A 25,607-nucleotide genomic window follows, 5' to 3' on the forward strand; every position below is an offset into this window, starting at 1 on the left:
AACTTTAATCGAGGTCTCCTTAGATTCGCATACATAGTAGGGAGTTATGAGGACGCGGAGAAGCTACTCAGCAGCTGAGTTCTGTAATTTTCGAAGTTCTACATTTAATTTATATTATCAGTGGAAAACCAATATGATTGAAGATATGAAAATAAGGAACAAATGCACAGTGTCTATTATTATTCAACACTATCATAATCTTATTCTTTTGGGAGCGAAAGAGGCCATTCTGAACCTCTCTGTCTAACGCCTACAGTCATAAAAAGAATATATGAAGTATAATAAGGGCCAACAAATCTCCTAATAAAATAATGCAAATAAGAAAGGAGCCAAACATTCGAAAGTACTGTATCCAAACTTCTGCCTTTACCAACTTAAGTTATACCTAGAAAAATATGCTGTATTTTAGAGAAGAAACAGTGATATCCAGTAGCAGTTTATATCAGCAGGACTGGAGAAAGCACTAGTGGCTGTATTGTCACTAACAATCCTTCACTGGCAGAGGAAGTGGCTTAGATTAATGAATAGATTCCCCCCGCCCTCCCTATTATTAACTTCTACCATCCTGAAGGTATTGTCAATGACCTGTCTACATAAGGGACTCTTCAAAGGATCTTAAAGTGCTCTTTTTTGGTATGAGCAGGAGTACCTGAGAGTACCCGAACCTAAGTTATCTGGTAGACTAGTATAGACCAATGTCTTGGCCAAATTCCATCTGCACAGTTCCCATCGGATAGTATATTATGGTAAATTGCTTAGTGTTGCTTGCACACTTTTATCATCATGGAAAGGTTAAAGTTGGTGTCTATGAAAAGTTAATTTAGTGAACTGAAATTTATTATTTGTCTTCCTGCTATTCCCATGTTGGCACTATAAATACAGCTGAAATACTGGAAATTATAAATTGTTCTCATCTTCAAAAATGTTCCACTTTGGATATATTTTCATGAGTGAAAAATATATTGGCAGGTATTGGAAAAAGAGGTGGGGAATCTCTCTCTCCCCTACCCCCCTCATCTCTGGCATCTTTAGACTTCCCTTCTAGCCAATTCAGAGCTGCTGGTCCTGGGACAGGAGTCAATCTCGGATGTTTTTCCAGTCATAGGTGGTGTATGGTGGTTAACTTTTCAGCTGCTATAATTATACCCAGAAAACAAACCTAATTGCCTTTGATGATGTTTACCTAATCATTCAATCCTTGTGTCCTATTTTTAAGTGTCCTTCTGGCACTTTCATTGTATATGTCACATTTTTACTTCCAGAGTAGCTGTGGTAGTTCAATATATTTGTTTTCAGGATACTTAGCCAACCTTGTATGAGTAATAAAAGAAACTCAACAGCATGTATTCAAGATCTTTGCTATGTTCTCAAAAAAACAAACAAACAAAAAAAAAAAAACCTTAGGATCTACTGGCTGTAAACAAATCCTGAATATTTACCTGAAGAATTTATAGCCCTACTCCAGTCTGAACAAGAACACATATGAGCAGAAGTTATTTTGAAGGAATAGTAATATTTTGCATTTATATAGGACCTTTCATCTTAGTATCACAAAGGGGAAATTGAGGCACAGAAGTTAAGTGATACATCCAAGGTGTCACTGTGAGACAATGGCAGATTTAGGCATAGAACTAGAACAAACTTCCTCACAGATCACATCTTTTAATAAACCTTAAATTTATGTGGGTTATACATCCAGGTTTATGGTAAAGACTTGTATTGCAGTATGCTTGTCCCTACTCTTTACCAGAGGATTTATTACACACTTATGCTATTGTGATATAATATTTATAGTGTTAAATATTTATTGCATATAAATTGATTAAGACTGTGCTATATTACTCCCTAATGTGGAATGAAGGCTCAATAATTGACTAGGAATAACACAGCTTTTCTGGCATTTGATAGATATTTTCAGTGGCCTATTGCTCAGCTAGTTGGAACTCAAGTACATACCTTTTCTAAACACTACTGCTTGGACTCCAGCACCAGAACAGATGTTCTCTGGCCAAGCCTTGTAACAAAGCCTCTTTTTGTACAAGGGATCATTAGCTTCATCAGTCTGTTTGAAAGATAATTGCACTCTAGTCTTCTAAAGTGTGTGGAAGGTGATTCAATTTCAGCTTGGCTGGAGAAACTGTTGGCTCCCAAAACCTATTTTTGTGGGTGTGGAGAGTTAATATAGAGTTTTTCCTGAATAACAGAGTAAATAAGATCCATGGTGGATGGAAGCGACCTTTGGCAAGAGTTTACCATCTCTAAGCACTTTGTCATGGGAAGCACTTGCAGAGCCAGACTAATGTGGTCTGGCCAAGTGTTTCTGAATATGTTAAAAGGATACAATTGCTGTAGATCTCTTCTGCTAAATAGAGTCTATTATATTCAGAATATACTACTTCAAAGCTGAAGAAACATACTTATATTTAAATTCCTTTGTACAGTAATGCTTCCTTTTAAAATAGTTAAAATTATGTCCCAGGACAAGAGTAAACTATTTTCCAAGATTGAGGCAATTAGTTAAAGAATTTTGGAATAAAAAGTATGAATTTGTTGCTGTTAACTTTACACCGTAAAGGGGAAAAATTAAGAAATGTTATTAAACTCTTGACAAATGTGAATTTTGCCATCCTTTATAAAGTATGATTCCCCATTCGTTTCAACAGAGAAGCCTGTTTACGAATCAATGGCACAATATGGCTATTAGTATTTTGTTTGACATAGTTGTAATAATTAAGTGGAATAAAATCTGATATACAAGAAAGGTGATATTAGCTCATATTGTATCATCATTTTTTAAGCAGAAGTCCCAACTGACTACTTCTGCTAAAAATCCGGTGAAGCTATATGACCTGTCGTATGTAATAGACACTTCTGGGAGACAAGAATAGTAAGAACAGCTCTTGATGCACAAAATGAAACCAACTACATTAGCTCTGCTTTATCAAAGTTTTACACATTGTGTAATCAGAAGGCCTTTCCAAATCGATAGGGAGTTCATAGATTTTAACTTTTCAAACAGTAACAAGCTATCAGGAATCAATCCTTTTAATTTACTACGGTTGTAGGTTGGACACACTTTTGAATTAGGAAATGATTGCAGAGTGCATTTTTGAAATCAGGAAGTATGCTTATTTTCATAGTCATACTATCTACCTTCATCCAAGAAAACATGAGGCTACATTAATTCTAAATATTTATAAAAATTATTCCAAAACATATTGCAAAAGATTTGACAACTTTTAGCAGGAATATTATTTTTGCTGAAGGTCGCACACTAATGAAAATATAAAGGCATTTGTTTCTTTCCCAGATTATACACTCTTGTGTTTATCAACAGATTAAACAATAAAATTGATGCATGTTCAGTCAGATTCCTTGACAGGATAAAATATTCAGAACCTTCTTTTGGAGATGTCATTGTCACCTGCAATGGAAGGAACACTGATGCAGGACCCATGATTTTGAATTTTTATTTATAAAAAAAAACAAAACCTTTAAATGAAAAATTTGGGATTATTTTCAAATTGCATGAAGATATCGAATATACACACAAATCTGGTAGCCCTTTAGTTTTCCACCACCCCATACACTCACTGCATAACTGCACATGCAGAAACTTGTTGCTAATACTAAGGTATATTTGTGTGCTCAGTATAGGGTTACCACCTGTCTGGTTTTTACCCAGACAGTCTGGTTGGCTTCTGTGTCCAGGGGCCATTTAGGGTTTCCAGGTGCCCATTTTTGGGGACCTGACAACCCTGTTACCCAAACCAAAAATCTGGTTACCATGGGGCAAGGGGAGGTGCTGGGTCATTAACCCATGCCAGCCCTTGATCACCTGGGGCCATCTCCTACCTGCAGATAAGTTCCTTGAGATGATCCAATGAGGGAGGTGGGAGAGTAACAAGCAACAGGAACATGGCCTTGGGGGGGAGCAAGAGGCAGGGAAGAGGGCGGAGCCTCGGGGTCCTGTTACCAGCAATTAAAAAGGTGGCAATGCAGTAACTTGTCTATTTCATTAGGAGGGAGATTTCTACCTGCTTGGAGGATAACAATAACCAGACTATGCACAACCTTTGGTAGCCTGGTACTTTACTGGTAAGGGCAGACTAGTAATGGTTTTCCTGCTGCCACTCTAGGAATTTTATATTAGGAGGTTTTGTGAATTCAGGCTGTTGAACATACATGTTGATGACTCAGTTAGTGGACTAGTACTCTAGGTTATAAGCAAACTTCAAAAGATTGAATTCTCACTTTAATTCTTCATTTTAGCCATGAATTTTATATTTACTAAGAGCCAACTCTCCATTCTTTTGTGTAATTAAAAACAACATAATTTTGCAAAATTGGGTCTTCTGACAAGCCATAAATAAACTGTATTCTAAATCCTGATGGCTGTAGATCTCACTTATGAGAAAGCAGAGGCAAGGTTGGGTTTTTTTCCTCTTTAAATACTGAAATAAAGTTAAATTCAAATCTCTTGCCTCTGTATAGAAATATGACTTAGAGTATTACCAGTACTCCCTTTTCCATGGAGGGCACGGGGTAAGGAACTGATGTTGCATATTAAGCACTTCTGTTTAATGTGGTTTTTCCCAATGAAAATACAATAAGTCCAAACAAAGAAGAAATTATATGGGTGAGACTATGCATCTTTCAAGTTACCATCTATCTTAGTAGCCAAAAGCTAAAGGAGTTGCCTGAGAAGAGGGTATCTATAAAGATAGAGGAAACAAACACACACAGTGGGACACTATGAAATGGTACCACACTTGAGATCCTTTTTGACAGGATTGAATGTCAGGTAGTGCAAGATGTACAGACTTTTTTCACTTTGTCTTGCCAAAACGAAAGCCAAAACAATTTCATTTTGGCTGATTTGACACAAAACAGTTCATTTCAAAACAAAATGTTGAAATTATTCATTTTGACTTATTTGAATTTTTTTTTATTATAGTCACCCTCAAGAAATCGCTCCCTCCTTCACATGCCACAAACTACAATGCGTTATTTAGCTTCCTTCAACAATAAGAAAATGTTTCTTTTGGAAACCATGGCCTGTTCTACAGAAATGGGGAAACATTAGTTGGAGTCAGTAGAGAAAACCATGATAGATTTGCAGGAAAGGGAGTGAATCAGAATCACACTAAAACCTTATAACACAGATACTGTACAATTTTTTCTTGAAGGCAGTGAAGCAGAACCATAGCCTGCAAGAATAGTCAAGAGGTGCATTGCACCACTAAAATCCATTCCAGGCAGACTTTATACCCCAAGATGCCCTGCTCCCTGGGATATACAACAGCAGGTATCAGCATATCTCAGGACTGAATTAAGCCTAAAAACTAGAATGTTCATGGGATTGTTAATGATATGTGGAGCCTCTTACCCCGTGTCACCAGTTCAAGGTCAACCCAAGGCAGCAGTGATCAAAAGAAATTACCATATGATTGGTTTTTTTTTAATGGTCTGGCTGAAAGGGATTGCTGGCCTTAGTCCATTTTCTGGTAGACAGATATCCTGGTTACAAAACTACAGTCACAGTTACCGGCCTCTTAGGGGTCTTAGCAGAGAGGCCAAGAACTGAATGGGCATAAAGATTATACCACCTGCTCTCCTGTGGAGTTGCCACTGCCCTGTGCCATCTCTTTGAATAAAATACTTTAGTCAATGTGACACCTTTCACAAGATATAAATTAACTTTACATTTTAAAAAGATTAATTGAATATCTATTGATATATCATGTAAAATTATTTTATTAACATTTTCAGGCTCACATTCAGCACTATGCATGTTCATTTGTAAAATGAATTTATAAAAAGTAGAGGATTTAATAAACTATAGAGAATAAATGTTTACACTTAAAGGACATCCAGCCCATATAAGAAACTGTAGGATATACTGTAATTGCTTTCAGTCTTGGCTTTTCCACTGATAGTGTTTCATTGCTGAGAAGAGCAATAAATGGAACATTTATGAGAAATCTAGGACAGCAATTAATACTATATGCAATTAATTTCGTGAGAAAAAGCAGGGCCCCTCTTTTAAGACACTCACAAGGGGCCCATCAACATAAAATCTTAAAGGAACTTTATTCTTATTTTTTAATCCAAGTTCCTTTCTGCATGCTGCTCCCATTGTATTAAACATCTGGGAAAGGCATTTTCTAGTGCAAATATTTTGTAATTTATAACACTGCCAGACTGGAGATGAGGAGGAGGGAATCCTGTTCTCTCCATGGTGGGCTATTTCTGCTGCTGCAGAGCTAGGGAAGCATTGAATCATTATAGCCAGAGATAGATGATAAGCTGTATTTTGTATTATGTACTAGCATTTCCAAGATGGTAAAAGCTTTGCCAGTTAACTTCCTCACCTGGATTTTCAAATGACGTGTTTTTATGGGAGTTGCACATGAAGGAGGCTTGCAGAATCAAGGTGGTAGTATACAAGACTACCCAGTGACAGGAATTGTATGCAACATTTATCCCCTTGAGTGGATTGAGGATGTATTTTCACCTCTGCCACTCAATTACCTTGCTTTGGAACACACAGCTGCTTTTGAGGAGACATTAAGCAGATCCTTGTAATTTTTGGTTATAAAAAAATCACATGGAACTTGTCAAATAAGGGATGCTAAATCTAATGGTTCTGGTCAAATTCCTACTCAAGTAGTTATGGTAGGGCCTACATTTGCCCTACACTTTTATTTGGTTATTCATCACTATCTGTTCCAAAATATTACAGAGCATTATTGTGCACTGTGAAACTGCTTCTCTGTTCATACATACATTTGTTTAAGTGATGATTAATATATTCCCTATCACATCATTTACCTTTATGGGGTTGATGATATTTAATAGTTGTAAAGCATTTGAAATGTGTGTGCTCTCCCGATGTTATAGTTCTACTCACTTCATGGTATCATGTATATACCGCATTACAATTAGAACAGGTGACTAGAAGTCAGAATTCTGTATTTTTATTTAAAACATCTGATCAAGTCTTTGTTATGAAGAGGGAAGGGAAACTGGCAGACCTCTGGTAGGAGGCCTCAGTATGAGGAATGCGCTGCCTCTGTGCTATCAACCCCTTTGGATCCTGCAGGCACCCTTCCATCAGGATACTGATCTGCAGCTGAGGAGGTGGGCTGAAGGGAAGGAGTATGGGTCAGACAACATTGTGCATCATCTCTACGTACACACACCTCTTCCAATCGCACAAGGATTCCACTCAAAAATTAATCTACAAAGCATAAACTTTGGATGATCCAATTTTTCTCAAAACCTCTCAGTATATGGGAACAAAGTTAGGTCCATCTCTACTTAGGTTTCTATATGGTTTAGGCGTGGGGCCAATGTATACCTAACTATGCCCTTTTTAACTTGATTACACAGTAGGCTAACCCTTTGATCATGTCTGTTTCTCTCTAGATATCACAGCTTTATATGACTGACTATTTTTCTAAGTTGGCTTTTTGTAGATGTGAAATATTTTCACCAAATTTCTCTGAAAATTTATTGTAGCAAATGTGATATTGTTTCCAGCTGTTTCGGTCCATAACTGATATTAAACACTGGAAGATGAGACAACTAGATCACTTTCTCTATCAGTCTGAAGTTAAGGCATGGGAATTAATAATAGCGTTCAAAATGCATGTCCGATTGAAGTTGGAAAAACTAGAGTCAGAGATCTCAACCAGCAGCAGATGTTTAAAGCAGAACACTGATCCAATTATTACCTAGCACTACAAAAACTGGAAAAATATTCTGGAGGCCAACAGAGACCGTCATTCTTTCTGGGTGGCCTCTTCGTCTTGTCTCTGACTGAGCTCCATTTCAGAGCATCATCCAGGAGGAGGCTCTTTAAGTCACAAAGACCCATTAAAAATTCAGCTACCCAGGGATGATACCATTCTGTCTCAATATACATTAAGTTATTGGACAGGAAGATCAAGTTTGTTGACATAAAATATAAACAATGCATAGAAGGGGACAACCAGATTCATTAACATCCTCTTTAGTGACACATCATCATGGGATAACACACTGCTGTTTCAGTATGATGCCATACCATTGCCTTGTTTTTGTCTGAGCTGACACTATAGGTGATGTGAAATTATAACAATGAAAGAAAAGGAAACCCTATCCCCAGCATTCACTCCCTCACCAGAAGCAATTTATCCAAAGCACTGGATGCTAACTACAGACTTTATGTAATGCTTCAAATTATTATTAGTGAAATTATTATTACTTGTGAGATGAAAGTATTTCGATCAAGGGAAACAGGTGTAGGCTACTTACAGGTTTGCAGAAGTAATGAGTGCATTTTACTCTTATGCATGTCAGCTGTAAATTACGTGGCATGTTTTCAGTAGTTTTTGAGGGCACCATATGATGCAGAGATTATTTTTGTATGTCTACACCCATTTTCTCTAAACCCACACCACTCAACAGTTTGTTCAACACTTTGGACAGCATCACACCAATGATGACTATTTTGAAGGCATAGACTGCTGCCATGACGAAAACCCAATAAAGTATGCTGCTTTTTGTTTGTTTTTTTTAAAAAAAATCTGCCAGATGCTCTCATAGCATCATATAACTGTAAAGCAACAGAATGCTTTAATTACTGGGAGGGAGGGAACTACTGCTAAAGTTGAAATAATTTTTCACTTAAAAAAAAATCTGCTCTAGAAGAAAATTCCTTTTTAAGCATGGTGCATGCTCTGATATTAAACTTGTGTGGAAGTCTACAAAAAAGTGCAAACAAAAGATTTACCTAGAATGAAAGTTATAGAGATTAGATTACTGTGCAATCTTGGACAATACCACTCAGTAGGTCTTCCATGTCACTACGTAGGATCAGTTTTCTTGAATTGTGTTCAGAATTCGCAAATCTTGTATTTATAGTTTTAACTTGGATACCTCAGCTGCCTTAAAATCTGTTACCACACTCTTAATCTCTGCACGCAAACAACAATCTGAAACTCTTGTCCTCAGGGGGCTGATCCAATATTTATCGTTCTCGTTTGGGAAGTGGATTGGACAAGATGCATAGTTTGAGGTTGAAAAGAAATATTTGAATGCAGTGATGTGGTATGCTATCTCCAGGTAATGGACAAAATGTTGTAGGACTCTAGCCACATCTTTATTGGTTCTACTGTGATCCTTTTATTAGCGTACCTAACAGGACTTTATGGAAGATTTTTTTGGTTTGCTTTGTAGCAGAATTCCTTTTCAAAGTTCATGGTGAGCTTTAGTTCTGAGTGTCTTTTATCAGCATATTACTTCCTTGGACAATGAGACTAGCCTTTTAAGAACAAATGATCTGTCAATAAAAATCGCCATCATAGGGAATAGATTCTTCTCTAAATAGGATGGCAGCAGCAGCAGCTGTGGAAACATGACAGCCAATGTAGCCGCAAAAACAGGCTATGGTTTGATAGTTCCCTTAAGCAAGGACACTGTGATTTTTACTATTCAACGGATATTCAAATGCAATGTCTCTCTTCATGAATTGGATGCTATGCAGTCCCACATGGAGGGGTTTGCCTCACCATAAAATGATGTCTCTTGATTTACAAAAATGATGTGTCTGTAATTTATTTAGTCAGTTGGGACTAAGGAATTAAGTTTCCAGGTACTGAGAATGGCCTAGAATGAATCTCAGCTGTCACCTAGGATTGCACTCAAATGTGAGATGCTGTTGAATTGTAACTGCTGTAAGCACTATCTTGGTCCAGAGGAGTGCTTGTTTGAAAGAGAGACGAGATTTATTGCAAAATTTTGCCTCTGCTGTATATCTGATTATTTTTTTCATAGTCATTAAAAGGGACGATGGGCAAAACTGCTGATCTCCAGCCATCTTGCACTAGAGACTCTGAATATGTTTAACTCATTGCTCAGGAAAAAAATGTGCAAAATTAAATGGATGATCTCAACAAAACTAGTATTAGGAACCTGAGAATCAGTGTGAGAACCTGAGAATATTTAATCCAGAAATCTGGAAGTGTTCCTTGTGCAATGGTTTCGGAATATTGAATTGGCAGGAAGAATGAAGATTGATTTGTGCCAGGAGACATTTAGGAGGAAAAATCCATCTGGTCCCAGAATTCAGTATTGTACATGAATCCTTACCAGTCCAGAATGAGATATTATGTGTTGTAAAAGGGAATTTGATGGCTGCTAATTCTGTAATTGGGAACTATCCAGATTGCTTTTTGTTTCTCACAAAGAGAAGTCAAGGCTTCTCTAGTATAGTACAGCAGATGTAGGTCTTGGGATTTAAATTCATTCATTCTTTTGGCTTTCATGGCTTTGTGGTCCCCTATTTATATTTCTACTTGCTATTAACATGTCCAGTTTGTCTTTTAAAGATCTTTCATCCACAAATGACATGGATCTGGTTACCCCTGACATCGCATCCCTCCCTGTTTATATATTGCCACAATTGAGATTAGCAGAGACACTTGCTTTGGGGGCCCTTTATTATAAATGAGAGGGAGCTGGCAGGGCTTTTTCTGTAAGGGAATCTAGACTTTTGAACTTGAAACTCCTGCTCTTGTTTGACCAGAGCTTAGGTTTAACATTATGGGCATACTGCAAAAGCCATTTCTTTTCTCACGCTATTGAGATGGGGAGTAGACTGGAGGTTGCAGGGGGTTATATTCATGAACTGTCCCCTTGTATTTGGAGATTTAATTTATGGCATAGACACCTAAAATTTTGGATTAGCTCCTACAGATTTTTATAAGTTCAAAGAAATAAGTATGTATGTTCTTCATGCTTTCTCTTTAATCTTATCTCTTTCAGTAACCTCCTCCATGCCTGCAGTACCACCTTAATGACAGAGATTCTCAAAAATGCCTCTACTTCTGACCCCTCCTCCTCTGTCCATTCTTGAATTTCCAGCTACTTCTCTGATATGGATGTGTAGCCACCATCTTGCACTTAACCTCTTCAGTACTGAATTTACCTCTCCTTCTAACTCCTCTCTTGTGCCACCAGCTTTTATTTCCATTGACAACTCAGCTGTCCTTCTAAGCTAACAGGCAGGTGGTCATGGTGAAGTCTGTCTTCTTCTGTGAGGTGTAAAGTCTGTTGGTTCGTTCTTTTTGATGTGTATCTCTATTCTGAAAAGTTACTAGTTAGAAATTGCACCTTCTTACTTAGCAGATCTATTTTCTGTCGTGTTCAGAGTCCGACCTGTTTATTTTAGTGACCAGTGATTTTTAGTAAAATCTTTGGTCAAATTTTCGAATGCACACAGCTCTGGGGGAGCAAATTGGATTATTTGGTCGCCAGTGCATAATCAGCAGAGTTCTATTATCCAAATTCCATTAGCAGGACCCTGCACAACCCTGTTGTTTTCAAATGATGGATTTATATGCACGGAAGACAACAGGGTGGAAAAGGTGTAACTCAGAGCCTAAAGGGGTTAAACAGGGTACACTGAGAGAAGCATATAAAATCTTTATTACTGGTCATCACATAAGAGCTGGGAAAACACAACTTGGCTTTCAAATCCTTGGTTGAGTTAGCAGGGCTGGCGTTGAAAGTAAGTCATTTGTTTTTTAGAGCCCACAGGAAGCAGATGTATTTATACAACGAGGAAAGTTAAAAGGCTCCAAAGCTGCTTCAGAATTTTCTTTTGAAAATTTCGTTTAGGAAATGGGTTCATGTGTATGATTTTAGACTCTTATTTGAGAACTAACAGTTTCCTCTTACTCATTTTGCCTGTGCCTTCTCAGGTATTTTCTCTATAGGATTTCTACAGCTGTTACAGTAAAAATTACTACTATCTGCTTGTTTAATATTTTCTAAATTGACAGCCTGCTTTTTATATCTATCTTTCAATATATAAACTTATGCATTTTGAGAGTTATGCATCTTGTTTAGTGATCTGATAGGATTGTAATGTACTGATATTTAATTCACCATGGCAAAATTAAATTAGCTTTTTTCCTGTAGAAGATCATGTTAAATAATTCACTATTTTGTTCTTTTCCTGTTTACTTGTCTCAGGGCAGTGGTCATTGTGCCTGGCTATATGCCCTTTGAGGTTGATTTTTTTTTTACCACATTGTGCAGTTGACCTATGAAGTTGTATAGTATTTTTCTTTTAAATGATATAAGGGGCCTTTGCCAATCTAAACAGTTTTAGGATAATATTCCTCAATGAAGTCTCAACATTTCATTTTAACTCTCTAGTAAAATGCCACATTTTGACTTCTCTTATGTCACTCAGTTGTCCACTACCCTTCTCTCCACCATTTAATCATATGGTCTATTGCTTTCTTGTGATGGAACAAACTTCCTGCAAGAGCACTAGGACTTTAACTGCATTAAATATATGCTCTAACAGTCTTTATGACCTTGGCATGTTGCTGTACAATATGAATTGTATCAGCTACTGTGGTCTGATCAATATATATGTATCTTGTATTAACTTTATTTTTCAAATCTGTATTTAGCCAAGACCGACAAGAAACCTCTAGTGTGAAGTACTCATTAATATACAAAAATAAGCTGCTCCAAAAGGGATATTTGATCAGATCCACAATAGGTGGTGACGGTAGAGACTCTTTGAAAGTCATCACAATGTTAAAGAAAACCTTTTGGTGTGGTTCCTAATTAGCTTTTATGTGCAAACTTTGTGTATCCAATTTAATGGACTTGCCCCTTAAATTCAAAGGGTTTTCTTTCTTTTAAAAATTATTGAAAGTACCTTGGCATAACAGACATGCAATCAAGGAAAACAGGAAGAAGTTAAACACTGTATATCTGCAGAAAAGGGTTAATTAAACTAATCACAAATTGCAACTTTGAAATACAATTGTTCTTGTATATTGATGTCTTGACCAAAGTGTTTTACATGCAGTAAACCTATGTATGAAAACTTAACACCTAGATTCTCGGAAGCCACAAAAACTCTTGCAAAAACATCTTAGTCTTATCACCATTTACACATGCCAGTTCAGCACCACCAGTAATAGCAATGTTGGAACCCCTGGTTTAGATGGACTTTGTTTTAAGCAGCATGTCATTAACCCTTCACAGAATATGGTCAGTTGAATTGGGTGTGAAATCCTGGCTTCATTTAAGTCAATGGCATAACGCTCATTGACATCAATGGGGCTAGGATTTAATCTATTAGGACTTAGGTGTTTTAAGGATCCGATCGTACAGTTCTTACCCAAGCAAAATCCTAGTTGACTTCAATGGGAATTTTGCTTGTGTAAGGTTTTTATTATCCGGATCTATGAGGAAGACAAACAGAGGTGGAAAAAGTAAGTAATTGTAATAATCATATAAAACTGTTAATGACAACATTAAGGCTTAATACGTTTCAGGTGATTCAAAATTAACATGACAAGATTCAGAATTCCTTTTAAACCAGATAAATACTGTACTCTTCATTATTTTGATAATGCTAGAAATAAAACCAAGAAGAATATTACAATCTTATATTTACTTATCAGTAAATGTAATTACATGGCAGACCAAAAACTGTTATATATGTGTCTGATACATTAATCCTTCCAAGCCTAATTTATCTGTAAATGTCAATTTCACCACACACACAAACTATTATCAATGCAAAATACGTTTTCATCAGTCTACATTTACAGATAGGCAATGTGAGAAAATACTTCTTGAGGAAATTTAGAGTTTGATTAAGGATATTTACTTTATATATTTTGACATATCTGCTTCTTCCCCCTCTTCCCTCAATCCCTATCCCCAAGTACTGTAAATTCAAAATGTGGGATGATGCGACAAAATCAAATAATTACTGTGATAGTCTCCACACACTAGCTGCATCAAATGCAGCAAATGTTTATTGTGGTTTATGCCTTTGTTTTATCATAACAAATTTTGCATCAAAGAATCCATATAATATATTTGAAAAGTTGTAACTTACTACTGTATGTCTCTGTTGCTTTTCTCCTTCCTTGTTTTTCTACTTCCCTCTTTCTTCACTCCACTTCTATCCTCCTTGTTAGGAAATGAGACTTTGAAGAGAAAGTGCTATAAGCGAGTAATCAGATAAGAAACAGCCTGCATGACCCTTCTCTGCAGAATGACTTGCTGTGAAAGTACAGCTCTACTCTGAAAAGTGACTGTAAAGATGGCATTGAGGGGGGGCTATAATTATTATCTCTTAATGACTTCCAGATCAACTTTGCTCAGTTTGCAAGTAAACTTTTTCCAACTGCCTCTTTTGCAAACTCATCCTGATCTACAAATCAAGCTGTGCTAATTTTGCTGCTGCGTGAGTCAGTACTAAAAGGTTCGATGGGCTAAATTCTGTCCTCAATTGTATCAGTCAACCCCTTTGTCATCAAATGGTCTGCAATAAGAATTTAATTAACAGCTCTGTTGATAAGCATGTCAGAGTCAGGCTTTGTCTACACATGGAATTATTGCTAATTAACTATTCCTGATTAAAGCCATGTGCAGACTTTTTTTCTAATTATGGAAGAAGAGTGCCTTGTTCCTATTTAACAGCGCTCCCTCATTCCTGGGGCAGCTGGCTTCAAAAGCTGTAGGAGTCCATCAGCCCAATGAGCCAACTGGCCCAGGAGTTTGGAAGCCCTGGGGTTTCTGGCCCTGGGTCAGTCCATATGGCAGGACTGACTGTCAGCTGTGGACAACGGAAACCTGTCCCAGGACTTCCAGAGCCAGCAGTCTGAAAGCTCTGAGAGCCCCGGCTCAAGGGAGCTCTCAGGGCTTCCAGTTTCCCTGCCACAGAGCTAGGAGTCTAAACCTGGAGAGCTCCTGATAGAGACAGCTTCCAGCACTGCCTGCCAGCTAGCTCCCTAGACTTCAAGAGTTGGGCAGCCTTGGGAACCAGCTGGCCTGCGAGTCTGCAAACCCTGGGGATCCTGGCCATTGGGCAGACCCCGGAGCCAGACTCCCTATGAGCCTTGGGGTCTCGATTCCAAGGCAGTCCTATAGGTAGGCTGCTGAGGAGGTGGGCAGGCATGTTGGCAGGAGACCGGGCAAGTTTGAAATCTGCCTGGCAGGTTCCTTTGGAAGATTAGTCAAAATTGGCAGGTTTCCTAGAAAATAAATAAATAAAATAAATAAATATTTAATTTTTATTTTTATTTTTTGCTTTTAATAAATCTGCTTTTTCCTTCCGAGAATTTCTGACCAGCTATATTGCTCAGCTTGTGGCTGAATCACCATAATCAAAGTAACATTTGAACATGTAATATTCATAAAATAACACAGGCATCTTTCATGTCCTTCACACATGGCATCTGGAAAAAAAGAGAAAAGGGAAGGGTGGCAGGGAGAAGAGCCCAACAGCCACTTTTTAGAGCAGAGTGGTAATGTCTTACAGCAATGTCTGGACTATTTTTTAAAATGGTTGCTATAGCGCTGTAGCTCTCGTTTGCTGTGAAAGTTAAAGGGCCAGGAAGAACCGTGATGGGCTTCTGTACTAAAGGAGTGAGCCATAACCTGTTTGATTTTGGCTTTGACTGTCTACATTCCTTAAACAGAGAAAAGAGTGACCAGATAGCCACGGGGTTAGAAGGTCTAGATTTAAAGCCCTTTTTATATTAGTAGAACATAGCTGATTATTATTTATTCTTTGTATTGTAGTAGTGCCTGAAAGCCTTAGACATGGACCAGGGCAGGTAGGCACCATACAAACACAGAACAAAATTAGTCCCTGCCCCAAAGAGCTTACGATCTAAGTATAAGACAAGAGACAACAGATGGCTACACACAGAAACAAGGCAGTAGTAGTCAGCATGATAGACTGTGGTCTCAGCACACTAGTGGCTTAACCATTGTCAATTTTTTTTGTAGGCATCATGGAAAAAGAGTTTTGAAGGGAGATAAGGCATTAGTTTTGCAAATGTTTATGAGGGAGCTCTTCCCAATCATAAGGGGTCAGCATGGAAAAAAGCATGAAGATGCTTTTGAAAATTTGACAGTTGGGTGATGGAAGCTGGCATCCGAGGCTGGGTCAATAAGAGGCAGGAGATGGCATCTTATTAGTGAATGAGAGGTGATAGGTAGAATGGGAATAAACTGTAAAGTGCCTTGAAGGGGACAACAAGTAGCTTATGCTTGATGCGACAAAAGGGGAGCCAGTGGAGGGATGAAAAGAGGGGGATGACATGGTCAAAGTGATGGGCTAGGAAAATTATCTTTGCAGTAGCATTCTGAATGGATATGAGCAGGGCCCGATTTTATTGGTCAAGGCCAGAGGAAAGGATACTACTGTAATTGAGACGTGAGATGATGAGAGTTTTTTAGCTGCATGGATGAGTAGGAAAGTCTGTATCTTAGAGATGTCATGCAGAAAGATTGCAAGATTTTAAACATAGCCTGGATATGAAGACCTACATAGAGATCTGAATCAAAGATAACACTCCATTACAGACCTACAAAGAAAGTAGGTAGTGGGGAAGGTTGGGGGAGAGAATCTAAGAGCTCTGTTTTAGTCATGGCAAGCTTGAAATGATGGCTAGACATTCATGAGGGGATGTCAGAGAGACAGTTGAAATTTTTAGTTTGTACAGAAGGAGACAGGTCTGGAGGAGAGAGGGGGATATGTGAGTTGTCATCATAGACATAGTTGAATTTGAGTTTGTGGATGAAATTACCAGATAAAAATTGTAGGAGAAGAGAAGTGGACCAAGAACAGAGTCTGGACCGAAGATGAGGAAGATGATCTGAAAAGTGAATAGTTGGAAGGCCAAGTTAGAAGTAAGGATCCATGTTCCAACAATGGTAGTAGTGTTAGTGGTTTTAGTAAATATGGTCTAGTTGCCAGGGTACCTATCGTGTATTCACAGTAATAGATTAATATTTCAAGATACAGAAAATGGAATAAACATCCTTGGTGGTACAACCTTTCACCAAATGATATTTCATCTGTGTTAAAATTTCTTCGCACCACATTTTGTCAAAAACATTTTGTCTGGAAAATATATCTCACATAATTTAAATGGGATTTTGACTTGGGAATCTTAAATCCAGGCTCTAATGTGTATCCTACTGAAATTAAACATTACCCACTGTGGCTTATGTAACCTACGACACAGATCTGATGTCCCACAACAATATCTCTGCATACAAGAAAAAGTCTATAACAGTTCAATATGGCATGGACCCAACTGACTGTATGTTGGAGATCATGACACGAAGTTTCAAGCAAGGAGGTGGCATAGTTAAAAGTAGTTGCTTCTTGGTAAGAAGCAAATCTGAAATAGTATAAACATGTGATTTGTATTTTAGCAGTGAGATTTCAAGCGGGCCTTGATATTGAAGATCTAACTGGAGATACAAAATATATGTATATTTCATCAGCTGAAGAAATAAAAGAAGATAGTAAATGTAAAATGGATATGCCAAAAGAGTCAGAAACCATAAAAAAGGTTTGCTTTATACTAATTATGAAGTTATACACACTATGTAATTTTGTATTTTCATCCATTGCTCTTCTGAAAAACCACATTTCCCTTTTTATTCTTGTCTCTGCCCTCTCTCGCAAAGGATTTAGGTCATGATGATCTACCCACCTTCCCTCTGGAATCTGTTCTCTTAGCCAAATCCACTTCCCTGTGCAAAAACTAAGTAAACAGACTTGACACAGGAGGTTCTGCCGTGGTTGGAGTTGGGGAACAGAATCTTCCCCAGGCTGCTACTGCATGACACCATTCATCTTACGCAGGGGGAGAATTTTCCACTTGGTCTACTTTGTTGTGGATCCCTTACCGTCCCACCAAAACCTTCCAACACGCTGGGTTAGAGGATGCCCTCACACATCCCAGCACAGTGTATATAATTCTAATAAATTTTGCTCTGTCTTGTACACCGCACAACACTGTCTTTGGGGCCTTTTAGCTTAATGAAGAGATTAAGGTCAGGATTTGCCCCCTCGGAACTTAATGTAAGGGTATTGTATTTACCCCTGTAGCTTATGTAACTTTAGGAGCCTGATACTGGGGAATAAGGTCAGAGTTCAGTTAGACAAGACATTTGTCTGAATCACTCATGTTATTGCAAACACACAAATAAAGGGTAATTAGGATTTCGGAACGGTAGGGAGATGTTTCATAAGTGATCAAAATAAAAGTGTTTTAAAATGCCTCTGGTCAAAATTTTCAAACTAGTTACAACAAATTAAATACCTAAACCCATATTTAGAAACCTAAACGAATGGGCTGATTTTTTGGAAGTTGGGTTGTGCAACAATTCTGAAATTCAATCCATTTAATCAGGTGACTAAGTCGCTTTGGATGCCTAACTTTAGGTACCTAAGCTTGAATGTGTTGTCTGCTGCTATTTTTATTATTGTAATACACATTTCTAAGGCCACAATCAGCATAGTATCTAGGAATTTGCAGTACAGGCATTTAATAGTAACATTAAATACCAATGAGAAAGCAGTTCTTGACCTCACCCCCTCAGTAATAAAGTTGTATAGATGAAGAATACCGGGGGGTTGCCTATCATAAACCATAAGGATGAGAATCATAACAAATTCAAGCTCCTTTTTGATGAGACAAAAGAAATCTTTTGCTATTTATATCTACACTAGAAATTTTTAAACAGAAATTTAGATTTTATTGGGTGAAATGCCAGCAGTGTGGACCAAATACCCTGTGGATACCTCAAAATGCTATCAAGTGCATCAGATACAAGTGAAATTGCCAAAAAGTAGAGGTCACACTTAGCTATGATTTATTTCTGTGCTGGTGGTGGGGGGCACTTCTTACTACTTCTCTCTCTGCAGGAGAAAGATGCTTGTGAAAAATCAGTTTACCTATGAAACATCTCCTGGTATACTGTTTCATAATATACACACTGCAAAAACATATACCTAGGACCAGATTAAATTTGGTTGAATCCAGAGCAACTTCAGTGAAATAGAGATGTTCTAGATTTGAGTTGGCTTAACAGATCAGATTCTGGCCCTTATGCTATCACTTATATAGAATATGGTACTGAGTGTCAACAACGTATAACCAACCTTTTGTCTAGATAACTGATCTGTTCACTCTCTGTCATAAGACATCAGGTAAAGCAGTAAACAAAACTACAGAAGTTAGTTATCACCCATAGAAGGACTCCCATAAAGGGTATAGTTGATGCATAAGAACACTATTTTTAGAATTAAATGTGAATTTACACCCTGAATGTCAATCTCTTAATCCTGACTTCAGTTATATTTCCATATGCTCATCAACTCTCGATATTCTTGAAAATCATTTGTCTTCCTGACTGATGCTTGGAGCTCTGAATATTCCTGTCATTATGGGAAGTGGTATAGATGTGGCACTTTTTTCTAGTTTCTGCAGTGGCCAGATCCCTTAATGAAGCAGTACATTGAATATACACAGCTGGTGCACATCAGCTCTTTCCAGCAATGAATCTAGATAATAGCAAAATTATATTTTCTCTGGTTTTAGACACAATTTTAATTTCTTTTAAAAACTGACTTTTCACTACTGTAAGCTTTTGAATTAATTTTCCTATATACAGCTGCATTTTTTAATAAAAACACATGATTTAAAAATTGAAACCTGAAAAATACTATTGCTATTGATACAGAATTTCAGTGGAAGAAGGGAGGGAAAGGAAAAACGTGAACATATTACAATTGTAACAAGTAATATTTCAATCCCTGTCATATCATGGAAAATAACTACTGTATTTTCCTACTCACTACTATGCCAGATTTGTAATTTTTTGCATAGCTTTATATTTGGCATACAAAATCAAAGGGACACTTTCAGCTTAAATTTGGCATAAAATTAAATACATTTCCCACAATTTAAAAAAAAATCCCAGTGAAAACAGATGGACATCCGTCTGCAGTGTCTGAAACCGTCACATTTTGCAGCACTGAGAACATAAAAGTGAAAGTGATTTATAAATAAAAGCAAAACTAGCTTCATTCTCCAAGCTGAAAAAATACTGAAAAAGAAAGGGTATAAATCACATCAAGTCACTTGGATTTTAATCTTTTTTCACTTTTAATTACGATATTAAAATAATGTAATAAAAGTGTGTTACATATAGGGTCCAATCCTCAGCTGGTGTAATTATCATAGCTCCTGGGGAGCCATGCTCAATTGCACCAGCTGGTGGATCTGGCCCCAAATTCCAGAAAAATGTTTTTTAATCCCTTTCAGATACAGTAACATTAGGTGTCACTTGTAACAATCATTGGTAAAAATTGCACTTTTGTCTGATTTTATTTTTAAGCCGATGCTATCATTTAAAGTATCAAAAACATTTAAAACTGTGTTCGTGTCAGTCATTTCCTTTTGCTGCCATGTCCCAATGCCCATGTTTATTCCACTTCTGTCTAATCTTTTGTTCATCCCCTTTCCTAGCCATATTTATTAGCTCTCCATTAGCTTTAACTGTAGCCAGATTGTGATCTACCATAATAAGCATAAATGTTGTGCAATACAGTTTGAAATGGAGTTCAGTAATCATTTGCACCACAAGATAACCATTTAACACACACATTGGTTTAAATTTAATATTCCTAAAATAGTGCAGTGATATAAAATATCATTTAAAAAAAACTGGAGGTTAATAGCAGTTGTTCATATGTCTCAGGGAAAAGTTCCCCACGACAACTTGATCTTGCTCTCATTGAAGTCTATGGGAGTTTTACTATTTTAAGGAAAGATGTGATACACTCTCCTATAATACTGACAAGAAACACAAGTGCATTCCCATGTTTCAGCACAGATCACCACCACTAATCTTCTAGAAACAATGATCTCTGGTTATGCTGGTTTCACAATATGTAGCATATTAACTTTTTTATAATTAAGGATTTTTGTAATTGTTTTCTTTCTTTTCTCAACAGGAATATTTGGTAAGAGAGATATCCAAAATTCCCTGGTTTACTATATTGTATTTATTTGCAAGAGAAATAGTCCTATAATAATATAGTTAGCTGACCTTTATCCACTCTGTACAGTCCTGTTATATTGGCTCAGGTCCCGACTTCCAGCGTGTACTCTTCAGACTTGGTGGTCGAAGTCCTCTGGTCTCATATTATCTTAAGATGCATGAAATCACTAATGGTGTCTCAAGCTCTCTGACTTACAAGATGAATCGTACTGAAATTTGCAGACTACCATATCCTTTTCTGCTGTAATCTGAGCTGTTTATAAACCATTCTTTTAAATCTTTAACTAAAATGGTTTAATCTAGCCAAAGAAAAGAAAAGTGAAGAATGCATTTCTAAAGTCTCACCCATGCATTTTGTTTTCTTTTTCCATTATGTTCAAGATAGTTGGACGGTGGTTCTCTTCTCTAGACTGAAACAGACCACAGCAATACAGAATCTCTCATCCAGTGGTTAGACCAAAACAGAAACATTTAGCAGATGTACAGCATAAAGATGGAATGTGATTGGTCCCTGAGCCTATTACATCTTAATATAACATATGATTTAAAATGTCATAACTTTGTTACCAAACACTGTCTTTTAAACCCATATATCAGAGATAAGTCTGAACCAGAAACATAAATCCAAAACTTCCCAAATATTAGGGAACTTAATATCTAAATTGCAGTTTCACAGCTCAACCTATTTCTATTTTGAGCCTGAACCAGAATCCTAGATCCAAACACCTCTAGATTTTGAGAAAGTTCAGATTCAGATCTAAATCAGGCTATGAACTGTGTGATCTGGACACATCTCTGGTATGGGCCTGCCTAAACCTTGGGAGATGGCATCTGTTATGTTGTGGCTACAGTAATGAGTCTAACTCCTTAGCGTTAGTTTACATTGTAAAGTAATGGGTTTGGGAACTGAGGGTCGTCTTAATGAGTTTTTGTTCTTTCTTACATGTATAATTGTTTCCAGCTCGTCTGTTTTTGGTAGATTTAATTAATCCCTATAAAGATTAATACTTGAGTTCCCTCAAGCATTTTCTGATCTGAATTCTCAGAGTTGTGATCTCCAGTGTACTAAAATGTTTCCACATGATAGATTAGAAAAAAACTGTTCTACAACTGTTTGACAGTTTAAATCCCTTCCAAAAATGAAATAAATATTAATCTTTATTTTAGTTATACTGGATCAGAATTTTTAGTATTTTAGAGAGTGCTTTATAATTATTTTCATAGTGGTTAATACATTTTAATTGAAGTCACAGTTCATTTACCTAGTACATTAATGCCAGTAGATATTGTGGGCCTGATTCTTCTCACTCCAGCTTTACTCCAGGGTAATTCCAATTACTTCAATATATTAGGGGCCAGATTCTGACATCAATTTAAATGCAAAGGATCTCCACTGGGTATGGCAAATTCTGCCATGATTTGTAATACACTGGAAGATTCAAATATGTTCTTTTCCATTTTATAGCTTACTATTTTTAATATTCTTTGAGATTATTTTTATTTTCTCAAAATATGCAAGACAATAGTTAGCAGGCTTGTTATTAAGCTGACTAATGGGATAAGGAAAAGATTTCAGTCTTTGTGAAATCTGGTTGTGGGTTTTTTAGAGCTGAAAGCATTGCTAAATTGTTCTTCAGCTTCTGAGCAGAGTTCTCCAAAAATAAGTTGTCTGCCTTATGTACGGGTGAGTGCAGAAGAAGTGCTGAGTGCAGAAGAAGTGTCCTGCTATTCTCTCTCCTTCAGTGCACCCGCACTGGGCAGCCATCATTTGTCCCTTTATATATAAAAATAACGTTGGCAAATTAACCACCACGGGTAGTTAATCCATCAGCTTTAGTAGCAACTTTCATTGTAATACACAAATGTGGCCTGATCTTGATTTTCAGAAATGTTCAGATTTTCTTTCTGAAGAGTATGAATTGTGAATCATGAATCACAGAAAGTGAGACTGTAATAAAACCTAAACACTGGAAACATTATATAGCCCACATCCATGTCATCCCTAAAAAACGATGTTAACGTTTTTCATAGCTTGATTAATAGCCTAAAACCATCTATTCTGTTTATAGCTAAAACAGAAAAAGATGGATGGTCTTTCATGATTTTAATGAGCATAAGGCAGCTAATGAAGGGATGTTAAGAATAATCTAGAGACAACCTAAAACATGGGGAAAAAGCTACATTTCAGTGCACCACTCAGATAATTACACAGCATGGAACATTATAAAATAACTCAAGAGCATATTTTGGCTGCAGACTTAGACTATCTTTACAGAAGAATGGTTACCCTCATTGTCATTAATGGCACATGTTTCAAAGTCATATTTTACAAAAAAAAACCCCAAAACTCCTTATCTCCTGTAAATATATGTAGGAACTAAAGACAGACTCTACCAAATATACAAGCAAATAAGAGGAGATTACTTGGCAGCCATAAAATGAGAGTTCAAAATATCATCCTTCTCACTAAATACTTACTAGAAATAGAAATGCTGAGTACAAAAGTCCATTCTGGAAACACTAAAACTATGAAAACTAGTCCAGTAGTCGGCACTTTCAAAGATAAATAAAAACATCAGGCAACAAGTGGTGAACTAATTTCATTTAGGAAATACAAAACCACCTACACTGATGGAGAAAAAGTATCTCATTAGTGGAGCTAAAGCAAACCATTGAATTCAAACTTTGTAAAACCAAACCCTTAGGATTGCTTGGCAGAGCTCACAAACTCACTGCTACTTTGTTAATGATCGGATAAAAAATAAGAATAAAATGTTCTTAGCCACCATCAAGCTTCATAACTCAGATTGCTGCAACAGTTAATGTAGCTTTCAGAAGATCATTGTGCTATCCAATATGGTGGCTCTAAATGTGATTTTCTTGCTGTATGCTGAAGGAAGAAGAACAGAAAGAGGGTCTGAAAAGAATGAATTGAGTGAGACTGCTAGCTTAACTTAAAGCTAACAAATACATTTTACAGATCCCACAAGTCATTACATCGTTCTAGGATGAAAATCAGCTAACAGACTACCTAATATAAAGTAAAGGACACAAGTTATAGAATCCATCTAACAATGTGAAGCCTGCTCAGTTGCAATACTTCATTATACAATAGCTTATCTTTTGCAAACTTGTATAAGGAATTTGGGTGACGGAAGAAAGGAATCTTCTGGGATCTTCCATAACAGAGCACATGGGAGCTGTAGGGGTGCGGGGCTGTCCTTCCTTGCCAGTCCGTGAGGGAGGCTGTGCCTCACACTATTGCACCTGTGCTGACAGGCTCAAATCAGGGAATTAGCTGTCTAGTGCCTGGGCCTTCAGGAAGGGCTGGTCGACAAAGCAGTCTATGGTCCTAGGCCCTCAGGCAGGGCAAGTCCACCAAACAGTCAGGAGCTCCACTAGAGAGGCAGCAGTCGAGGCAAACCCAGGGATAAACCAGCGATAGTAACCAACCTGTCCAAGAAATTCTCACCTGCCACCGGTCGGAGCCGGGTGGTCTTGGATGGCCTAGATCTTCCTGACTGGGGCCAAATGTTCCCATGCCCAATGGTGTGTGCAAGGTAGGTGGTCTTCTGCCAAACAATGTGGCACTTCTTGGGGTTCACCGTCAGCCCCGCTTCCCAGAGGGTCCTCAGGATAGCTGCCACCTGGTTCAGGTGATCCTTCTAGCACCAGCTGTAAATCACTACATCATCCAGGTAGACTACAGTGTACTTGGTGTGGGGTTACAGCAGGCAGTCCATCAGTTGCTGGAAGGTTGTGGGGTCTCCTTGGAGGCCGAAGGGCATCGGGGTAAACTGGTAGAGTCCACTGGAGATGGTGAAGGCTGTCTTTTGCTTTCAGCAAGGCTCCAGTGGGATCTGCCAATACCCCTTTGTGAAATCAAGGGTAGTAATATACTGTGCCTCTCCAGCCGGTCAAGGAGTTTGTCTACCAGCAGCAGCAAGTACACTTCGAATCTTGATATTGCGCTGACCCTCCAGAACTAATGGGTCCTGTCCAGCTTGGGGATGAGCGTGATAGGGCTCCACTACTCACTAGAGGATCGCTCGATGAGTCTGCGTTCCAACATCGCTTGGAACTCTTGTTCCACCACTTCCCACATGTGGTATGGGAGTGGTCGGGTTGTCCCCTGGACGACCTTTCCGGGATCAGTGGAGATGGTGTGGTGGATCTGGATGGTTTGCCAGGGCACAGCTGTAAAAGTCCTGGGGAAAGCATCAATAAGATACCTGGTCTGCTTCAGCTGTGCTTCCGAGAGGGTATCCCAAGCAGGGGAAAGGGGTATGGGACTCGGTTGCCATGGGTGCCTGGGGTCCTAGTTCAGGATAGGGGGGATACAGATTGATCAGGAGTCCTTCCGATTTACATCAGGGATTAGAAGATTAATGTGATACACCTGGCGCTTCTTCCTTCGGTCTGGCTGGAGGACCTTGTAGTTGACGGGGCCTGTCCAGCAGATTACCTCGTATAAACTCTGCCAGTGGGCCAACAACTTAGACTCATTGGAGGGAAGCAGGATGAGGACTCGATCCCCTAGCTTGAATGTCTGATTGCATGTTCCCCAATTATTGCCTCTTGCTTGTGTCCCTTGGGCCACTTGGAGATTCTCCCTCATGAGAGCCCAGGCATGGGAGATGCATTCCTGTAGCTGGAACACGTACTGGAGTAGACCCTCAGCCCAAGAAGGCATCTGCTCCTAC

At 38.0% G+C, this 25,607-nt stretch overlaps 2 protein-coding genes across 2 annotated transcripts in view; one reads left to right on the forward strand and one right to left on the reverse strand.

Annotated features, from left to right (window-relative positions):
- The window catches only part of FGF7 (fibroblast growth factor 7), an 85,337-nt gene extending 71,283 nt beyond the window's left edge, over positions 1–14,054 (reverse strand). The window contains exon 1 of the mRNA XM_067555787.1: positions 13,925–14,054. The gene's annotated coding sequence lies outside the window, so the exon portion shown is untranslated. The remainder of the gene's footprint in view (positions 1–13,924) is intronic.
- Positions 1–25,607, forward strand: part of LOC137158156 (protein FAM227B-like) — a 65,363-nt gene that overhangs the window by 28,824 nt on the left and 10,932 nt on the right. The window contains exons 2-3 of the mRNA XM_067555791.1: positions 17,263–17,402; positions 20,972–21,131. Of these exons, the coding sequence (XP_067411892.1) occupies positions 17,319–17,402; positions 20,972–21,131 (244 nt within the window). The 5' untranslated portion in view covers positions 17,263–17,318. The remainder of the gene's footprint in view (positions 1–17,262; positions 17,403–20,971; positions 21,132–25,607) is intronic.

The sequence above is a fragment of the Emydura macquarii genome, unplaced genomic scaffold (genome assembly GCF_026122565.2).
Source record: "Emydura macquarii macquarii isolate MOO-44397 ecotype Brisbane River unplaced genomic scaffold, CSIRO-AGI_Emac_v2 contig_1644, whole genome shotgun sequence".
In the NCBI taxonomy this organism is placed as follows: domain Eukaryota; kingdom Metazoa; phylum Chordata; order Testudines; family Chelidae; genus Emydura; species Emydura macquarii.